This window comes from Bison bison, unplaced genomic scaffold (assembly GCF_000754665.1).
Source record: "Bison bison bison isolate TAMUID 2011002044 unplaced genomic scaffold, Bison_UMD1.0 scf7180017859967, whole genome shotgun sequence".
NCBI classification, from domain to species: domain Eukaryota; kingdom Metazoa; phylum Chordata; class Mammalia; order Artiodactyla; family Bovidae; genus Bison; species Bison bison.
Window position 1 is genome coordinate 9,664 of NW_011490539.1, and position 9,389 is coordinate 19,052.

The 9,389-nt window shown below is 53.4% G+C and overlaps 1 protein-coding gene across 1 annotated transcript in view; it reads left to right on the top strand.

The window, feature by feature from the left end:
* The window catches only part of LOC104982179 (succinate dehydrogenase [ubiquinone] iron-sulfur subunit, mitochondrial-like), a 10,007-nt gene extending 8,816 nt beyond the window's left edge, over nt 1-1,191 (top strand). Inside the window, exons 4-5 of the mRNA XM_010831515.1 lie at nt 495-572; nt 726-1,191. Of these exons, the coding sequence (XP_010829817.1) occupies nt 495-572; nt 726-1,051 (404 nt within the window). The 3' untranslated portion in view covers nt 1,052-1,191. The remainder of the gene's footprint in view (nt 1-494; nt 573-725) is intronic.
* Nucleotides 1,192-9,389: the final 8,198 nt, after the last annotated feature.

Here is a 9,389-nt window from a genome sequence, read left to right on the forward strand (position 1 = left end):
ACTGCCCGTCCGAGTCTCAACCGTTTCCTGAGCTGCAGCGGGCAGGCGGTGTACGCGGCTCAGTGGGTCAGAGTGGCAGGAGGTCCTCCCCCAGCCCTCCGGGAAGCCGTGCTGGAGCCAGCTTCCTGGGCGCCCTCGGCTGGCGGGGTGGGTGCACACGGCGATTGCGTGCCCTCTGTCAGCGTCTGCCTTGTCTCGTGTTGTGTACTGATAGTCCAGGGAACTTCCTTTTGAAGGATCAGTTCAAAGGGATACACTTCTGATCCCATAAGCTTTCAGGGACCAATCTTTTGAAGACTGACTTCTCTTTCTCTCTCTCTCTCTGAAGATCTCTTTTTTCCTACACGCTTCAGTTTAAAAGTTAAGAGTTGTCCTAAAATGAGGAGACCGCCACTCGCCTCGGATGAGCGTCTGATTTTACCAAGCACTGGGCTGTCCCCTTGCTGTCTCGGGAGGCTGGCATTCGCTGGGTTTCATTACTGTGCCTCCTGCAGGACAGCTGTCACAGCTGTGGGCCAGGCTGCAGCTCGTCCCAGCGTCACCGCCACTTAACTCATGGAGCTCAGGAAGGGGTAACAGGGTCGTTCCTCCACGTAGTTCTGAGGGCTTATAAAGGCTGGTTTCCGGTGGTGGTGACTTAGTGATAATAGTATGATATGAAGCCTTTAAGAACCTGTCTGCTTCTGACAGTGTGGTCACAGGAGGAGGAGCTCTTCCTGGGCTCTGACCAGCCCCAGGGAGCCTCACTCGCAGGTGTGCAGTGAGACCGGCTCCTGCAGAGAGAGCGGCTGTCTCGGGAGTGGGGATGGGGGGCTCTCCACCCCAGCCAGCCCCGAGGAGTCAGAGGCCGGGGTCTGCAGTCACAGGGCTTGGACCCGGCACCACCAACGGCGGGAGTCTCGCCCAAGGTCATCGGGCTCTTCGTTCAGTTCCACTTAACGTTTCATATCAATGCTCTTCTCCTTTTTTCAAGGGGCTGAATCCTGGGAAAGCTATTGCTGAAATCAAGAAGATGATGGCAACCTATAAAGAGAAGCAGGCTTCTGCTTAACTGCCGTGCTCAACCTGACTGTAGCCGGCTCAGAATGCAGTTCACCCCTGAGTTCCTTCAGAGGCCGTGACTTCCCACAAACACAGCGTGTACAATAAACACTCTAAGAAATAAATCAACGTTATTCTAGTTTATTAACAGAGGCAGGCCTGCTCCTTCCACATGCTGCAGCGGGAGGTGCAGCTGCCGTGAGGAGGGGCCCGTCCTTGAAGGGGACCTGGCTCCAGAGCTGAGCCCCCGTGGGGAGTGCGTGGGCACAGGCGCAGAACCGGTGCTGCAGGGCCGGGGCTCGCTCCGGGCTCTGCTGCCCCGTGTGCCTGTCCTGGGGGGTGCCCCTTGGCCCCCAGAGCGCGGTGCCTCCCTCCCTGGGGTGCTCAGCGACCACTGGCCCATGGAGTGCAGCATCCTGGCTTCTGCAGCTCCCAGGATTAGAATTACTTAAAACCACGTCTCTGTCTCATGGAGACGGCGGTACAGAGTCCCCCGGCATAGCTGTGAGCTCCGGTTCCGCAGCGGCACGCCAGAGGCCTGGACCTCAGCGGGAAGCGTGGATTCCCGCCGCGGCCGCCCTGGCTCTGCGCTGCCCCCAGAGTGGTAACGCTGAGACGACAGTGGCGGCTCGTCAAGTGAAAAACAAGCCCCTCCAGTCCCCAGCTTTCACACCCCTGCTGACCGTTCACGTCATTCCTCCAGAGCCTTGTCATCTCAGACGTGTGAAGTTCTTCATTCCCTTCAAAAATGAGGTACAAAATAGTAGCAAGTTTCTGTTGTTTTTCCTCCTTGTGGTAAAATGCACAAAACTTACCACCTCAGTCGTTTTTCAGTGGACGGATCAGTGGTTTAAGTACATGCGCATTATTGCACAGCCCTGTCTCCAGAACTATTTTCCTCTTGCAAAACTCAAACTCTGCCTGTTGAACACTTAAAACTTCTCCGTCCATAGCGCCTAGCCAGTCACTCTACTTTGTATTTCTGTGACTCCGACTACTGTACCTCACAGAAGTGGAATTAGACGGGATTTGTCTTTTTTGTAACACCTTTCAGTCAGCATAGAGTTCTGCAGGTCACTCCTGTTGCGGCGAGTGTCAGAATCCCCTTTTCCAGGGCTGAAGAAGCCCACTGTACATAGCACGTTTTGTTTATCCGATAGTCTGTTACTGTACGCTTTGGTTGCTTCCACGCCTTAGCTACTGTGAGTAACAGCAGCTTTCTACTTTTACCCTTAGGGTATATCAGGTCCACGGTGCTACTAAAGATGTGTGCGTGTGTGAGTGTGTGTGAGTGTGAGATTTACCTTCAGCTTTAGCTTATTTACCCACTGGTTCTCTGCTCTTTGGCAAGGATGTAATTTATTTACCCGTTTCCAATGCACGTTCCAGTGCATTCACTCTGAGGGATACTCCAAGGCTGTTTTTCAAGTTGTAGCACTGAGATTATCCTGGAAACAAAGGCTTCTTGTATCAAGAGGCTAAGAAAAATGTCTGGCTCACTGGGGATGAACCTTAATGGGCATTTCTGACTTTAATAGACAGTTCGGACTTCGCCGGTGGTCCACTGGTCAATAGTCGGCCAGCCGTGGAACGTCCCTGGTGGTCTGGTGGTTAAGACTCTGCACTCCAATGCAGGGGGCACGGGTTTGATCCCTGGTGGGAAGCTAAGATCCCGCATGTCATGCAAGAAGTAAAAAGATCTGCCTGCAGGTGCTGAGAACAGTTTCGATCCCAGGTCCAGGAAGATCCCACAGACCGAGGGGCAGTCACGCTCAGACACCACAACTACTGAGCCTGTGCTCTAGAGCCCGCTCCCCGAGAGCCTGCGCCCCAACCAGGGACGTCACTGCAGGGAGCACCCCCCGCAACCAGGGACGTCACTGCAGGGAGACCCCAGGCTACTGCAGCTGCCGAGCCCGCTCCCCGAGAGCCTGTGCCCCCAACCAGAGATGCCACCACAGGGAGACCCCAGGCTCCGGCTGCTAGAGGAAGCCTGTGTGCAGCGACGGAGACCAAGCCCGTAAATAAAGGGACAGTCCAAAGGCACTCGTCTGGTACTGCAAGAGGTGAGGGCAAGGCTTGTCCCCTCCTGCCTAGGAGCCAAGGTCACCAAGAAAAAAGGAACAAACATTAAATTACTAGAAATTTAGAAAACAGTCTTCGCCCTTCCATTTGTTGCTATTGTTCAGTCGCTTGTGCCCACATCTGCTCCCCCATGGACTGTGGCCCACCAGGCCCCTCTGTCCTGACTGTCTCCTGGAGCTCGCTCACACTCACATCCATCAAGTCAGTGATGCCATCCCACCACCTCATCCTCTGTCGCCCCGCCCTTACACTGTGTGTGTGTGAGTTGCACAGTCGTGCCCGACTGTGACCCCATGGACGAGTCTCCAGGCAAGAGTACTAGAGTGGGCGGCCATTTCCTTCTCCGGGGGATCTTGCCAACCCAGGGATCGAGCCCCGGTCTGCTGCACTGCAGGCAGATTCTTTACTGTCTGAGCCACCAGGGAAGCCCTAACATTAGCATCTCAGAATTGTTGACCACCTCAGTAAGAACACGCAGTACAGTCTTCAGATGTTCGAGCTCCAGGTTTGGAAGTGAGAACTGGAAAGGCCTCAGACAACCCTGCGCACCCCGGGCTGGGCGGCAGTTGGGCAAACACCGCCTCGCAGGCCTGTTCACACGTAACTGATCCCTGACGGCCTCGGGGGGAGGCCACATTCCTGGGCAATTTGATTTTGCTTCTAATCTCTAGACCTGTAGGGAAAGATGGGTTTTCTCGGGACTAATTTAATGGTTTTAAAGATGAGTTCTGAGCCAGCCAGCTACTGACAAGAAGCAGGGGAGTTGCCTCTTCAAATCAGCTTTGTCAGACGTCAAGTTTGCAACCATAGATCATTCTCTCACCCCATTTAAACTTGAGCTAAATTAGAGTACGTTATCGACTGGTCGTTTAATTTACTGCTTATTTAATCTTCAATTGGACTGCAGGCGAATGTTCTATTTTAAGTCACAAAGACTTTTCTAATAAAACTGCAGACTTGAACAGGGACGGTGTTTCGTCCTTCACGCCACTTCTGTGCCCTAATTGTGTCCAGCTGATGTGCTTCCACTCGCAAAAAGGCATCCTGTGGAATGCTTTGAGTTTCTCTAAGGGCTGAAGCCAGCCACCTCTTCTTACCCCGTCTTTGGGCAAGTTGAACCTCTGAGCCTCTATTTTCCTATCTGTAAAATGGGGATTAAGAGCATTTGCCTCTCAGAATTGTGGGTAAAGTCTCCATAAGAATAAATGGGGGGCTTCCCTGGTGGTCCAGTGGTTAAGAATCTGCTTTGCAATACAAAGGAGGCTGGTTCAGTCCCTGGTCCAGGAAGAGCCCGCAGGCTGCCGCAGGTCCCCGGGCACCACGACCGCTGAGCCTGCGCTCTAGAGCGCATGAGCAGCAGTCACTGCACTGCCCTGGAGCCAGCGCTCCACAGCCAGAGATCCCACTGCAGGGGAAGCCGATGCACCTTAGAGAGCAGCCGCTACTCGCCACAGCCAGAGAAATCCTGGCCCAGCAACAAGACCCAGTACAGCCAAAAACAGATACATAAGCATTTTTTTAAAAATATGAGTTGTTACCATCCCCCCAAAAAAGTTTGTGAGGTATGAATGTGTTAATTGAACTGATGAGGGGAAAACGCCTTCACAGTGTATATCAAATCATCATATTGTACACTTTCAATATCTCACAGTTTTCAGTTACGCTGAAAAAACTTCAAAAATAAAAACACATATGAAAAAAATAAAAAAAACACATATGAGTTTAAAAAACTAATAATGTAAAAAAATGCTTCTAGCTTGCACTTGAGCAGATGCTCTGTAAACGCAAGTAACTGGTTTTCTCAAATACCTACTGTGTGGAAAACTGAATCACATTCCAAGGTGATCAATTCCCTGGGAACTCCTTGGTGGTTCAGTGGTTTGGACGCCTCTTTGACTGCAGAGGGCCCAGGTTAGATCCCTGGATTTGGGAACTGAGATCCTGCAAGATTTGGGCACCAGCCCTCAGGACTGTCACAACTGGTGTATTTCCAACGTGGCCGGAGTGGGAGACCCCCCGTGCAGAGGGCGGGCTGTCTGTGCAACACTAATAACGCTCCCTTCTCATCGCCCACATCGCACTGACGGCTGGATGCCAGGAGGCTGTGCCACTGACACCCGACAGTCAGGTGTTCTTCCCGCCTCCTCCCTGCCCAGGAAACTACCAGACTGACTGCTGAAACTCCACCTGATCTGTCTAGACAGCCATCATCTTGTCATGGGGTTTGTCACTAATGAGAAAATCCCTTTTCTTGCAAAGATGTAGTGAAACCAGGGAAACAGAAGTTTGGCAACGCTCTAGAGTAAACCAGTCCAAATTAGTGCATCGTCAGGCCTTCTGCCACTTGGCCTGCTACCCGATTAAATATAGATATATCCCCCAAAGCAGCATCTCCCCAGATAGCAACACTAGGGGAGTTTTAAGCTAAGGGTGCACGCATATTCGTGAAGGGGCTTGGGCAGGCAACAGAGTCCAAGCTTTAGTTGATTGAAGTCACAAGAGTTGGAAAAGGTCGACATCAGGTTCCAGTTGATCTGGTGGTTGAGCATTTCAGGCTAATCATCACCATTGACACAGAAGTTGACATTTACAACTGATGTATTATCTTTGCTAGTGTTACTTCTCTTGCCTGATAACAATCCTTTATTCTTTTGTTCTCTTAAGATCACTAGTTACTGAGACCTGGTCTAGGGCAAGCATCATGGGCAGGCTTAGATCACAGAATGGCTTGGACCAAAATGGCTTCTCTTATGTCAAGAAAGCTATGCCTGACGTTCTTTCCCCAGGGCTCCCCTACCCTATTTGGTTACAGAACCAGGTATATTATGTCCTTCCTGTGGGTCCTCGAGGACCCAGCCGCAGCAGGGAACCTCCTCCCTGGGTCCTGGCCCGCAGACCGCCCGGTGACCACAGGGAGAGCCGCTTCCCCAAAGGTGACCCTGGGCAGATGCAGGGCCTCACATATCCTCTATGGTTTGGAAGGAAGCCTCCTTTGGCCTCCTCCCGTAAAGACCGTGGACCACCTGGCAGCTGTGGCTCCTTCCCAGATGGCTCAGAGGTTGGAGTCTCTTAAATGCCAAGTGAAAATGAACGAGTTAGTGGCTCAGTCGTGTATGGCTCTTTGTGACTCCGTGGACTGTAGCTTGCCAGGCTCCTCTTTCACGGAATTCTCCAGACAAGAATACTGGAGCGGGTGGCCATTCCTTTCTTCAGGGGATCTTCCCAACCAGGGATCATATCTGGGTCTCCTGCATTGCAGGTGGATTCTTTACCATCTGAGCCACCAGGGAAGCCCCAAAGAGCCATACAAAAAATAAGGGACAAATCTTGAGATGCAGTCCCCAAGCCCCTGCTTTTAGGAAGCTTTTAGCCCAGCGCCAGGACCTCAAGAAAGCTGGCTCCTGCCACCCCGTTTCAAGAGCTTTCATTTCACAGAGGAAGAGAGAGGCTCAGAGAGGGAAAGTGACTTTTTAAAGCTCTCACAGTAGACACAGCTGATGCGCATCCAAACCCAGGTCTCCCCAGGGCCAGGCCCAGCCCCTGGCCACTGTACCACGCAGTCTCCTGGTAGGGACATCTGAAGAAGTCATTTATGCAGGACTGTTGCAGGAACGGGGACCCCTTCCGGGGCCCAAAACTGGGCTCTTGTCTAACACTAGGAAATGAATCGTCCGAGGAGGCACGTGTGCTGACAAAGCAAGAGACTTTATTGGAAAGGGCACCCGGGTGGAGAGCAGGAGGGCAAGGGAACCCAGGAGAACTGCTCTGCCGCGTGGCCCGCAGTCTCGGGTTTATGGTGATGGGATTAGTTTCCGGGTGGTCTTTGGCCAATCATTCTAATTCAGAGTCTTTCCTGGTGGCGCACGCATCGCTCAGCCAAGATGGATGCTGGCGAGGGGGATTCGGGGAAGTGGACGGACACGCGGTGTCTCCTTTTAACCTTTCCCGAACTCTTCCTGTTGGTGGTGGCTTATTAGTTCCGTGTTCCTTATCAGGATCTCCTGTCATAAAACAGCTCATGCAAATGGTTACTATGGTGCCTGGCCAGGGTGGGCCATTTCAATCAGTGTGCTTCCCTTAACAAAATCAGCCGTCCAGCCTGCCACCAAAATCAGGGTTCCCTGGTTAAGTGGTCTGCACTGGCACCGAGCTAAATTCTGAGGGAGGAAATGGGGGCTCAGAGGAGTAAGCTGCCCTCCCTGGGGCGTCAGCAGAAGAAATGGGTCTTCTCACCTGAACCGAGGGAAGCTGGCCCCACGCCCCGGTGTCAGCCTGCTCCCCCAGCCCCAGCTGAGCAAACGGCTCCACTGCCCCACCTGCTCAGAGCAAAACTCAGTGAGGAGAGGCACCTTTGATTCCATTCCTGCACCTCTACCTCCCATTCATCAGCAAGTCCTGCCAACACCCTCCCCTTTGTCAAACGGATGGACTGAGTCCCTGGTTTGTATCAGACACTGTCAAAGCCTTCCCTGTCCTTCCCTGGAGTCTCTCCCCACACTGGTACTCCTCATCACAGCTGTCTCCTTGCAGCCCTCTCCACTTTAGGTTACTCTGGAGTTTCCTCTGCTTGCCCCCGGCTGCTGCCCCTGTCTGTTCACCCTTCTATTCCCAGCTCCGAGAGCCGCTCCCAGCTTTGCAGAAATGCGTAATGATGCGCTGGGCCCAGTTCCAGTCTCTATGTGATCCTTCCTGGTTTGCCCTGGAGCCCAGGGTCTCTAATCCTTTGGAGATCCTTAGTCCAGAAGCCTCTGACCCCCGGGTCAGAGGACACCATCTGTGCCTGTCACTATGGGACGACGTGCTAACGCCACATACAAGCCCGGGGTCCTGGTGCTTTTCGGGGGCTTCCTGTTCCCACCTGTGCAGGCTTGTCTGCAGTCATGCTGTGAGGCTTCTGAGACCCAGGTTATGCCTCTGCTGTTTCTTTATTTTTAAATTCTTACTTATTTATCTTTGGCTGTGCTGGGTCTCTGTGGCTGCGCCCAGGATTTCTCTGGTTGCAGTGAGCGGGGCGCAGGCCTCTCACTGCAGCGGCTCCTCTTGTTGCAGAGCACGGGCTCTAGGCACACGGGTTTCAGCAGTTGCAACATGTAGACTGAGGGGCTGTGTTGCGTGGGTTTAGTTGCTCCAACACATGTGGGATCTTCCTGGACCAGGATCACACCAGTGTCCCCTGCACTGCAAGGCAGATTCTTAACCGCTGGACCGCCAGGGAAGCCCCACCTCTGCCATTTCTCTGGCATTTTAGAAGCATTCTGTACATCACTGCAGAGCCTGCCCGTGGGCACACACACCTCTGTAGGGGTGTTTCTGAGACGGAGTCTCCGGGCAGGTGTGTCTTCTTCCTTTGACATTTATCCAGTACTGCCAGGCATTGTCCCAAGGGCTTTACATGCTTTTCTCTTGTAAGCCTCACAGCAGTGTCAAGCAGGTATTGCTCACGTCGTCATCCTCCTAAAGGTCAATAAATGATGCCCAGGGGGACTTCCGTGGAGGTCCAGCGGTTAAGACTTCACCTTTCAACTTGGAGGGGGGCCGCTGCGGATGTTTCACCCCTGGTCGGGAAGCTAGGCAACATAAAACAGAAGCAATATTGTAGCAAATTCAATAAAGATTTTAAAAATAGTCCTCATCAAAAAAATAAATAAATAAAATGTAACTATGCTTTTAAACGAAAAGAAACGAGACGCAGGCTCAGTGGCTTTCCGGGGTCACAGAGCCTAGAAGAGGGGGCGCAGCTTGAACCATCGTGCCTTGTACCTAATGGGGGGCGGGCCGGGCTGGTCTTACCTGTGTGTCTCCTAAGGGTCAGGCTCCCAGGTGTGAGTGCCTTGTGTCTAAGCATCACCTCTGTGTGTGAATCCGAGCTGTGTCTGGGTCCTGGGAGTCCAGCCTGTGTGTGCGAACCCACGTGTATGTCTGAGTTGGTTGTGTAACAAGGCCGTGCTGCTACCCCGGGGGCCCTGGTGTAGCTGGGTCACACCCTGTACGCGAATCTGGGCGGGAAGGCAGGGCTGCGCACTCGCGCTTGCATCTGAGGACTAGATCTCTGAGTGCGCCCGTGTTCATGCGTCTGAGGGTCGTCCTGTCGGGTCTCCGTCTTCCCCTCTCTGTGCGCCTCTGCCCCAGGGCTCCCGCTCCTGTCTCCCGGTGCCCAGGCCTGGCGCGCGGCGGGGCCGGCTCGGACTACAAGTCCCGGCGGCCCGCGGGGCGCGCGGACGCAGAGGGCGGGGCTTGGCCGGACGCAGAGGGCGGGGCTTGGC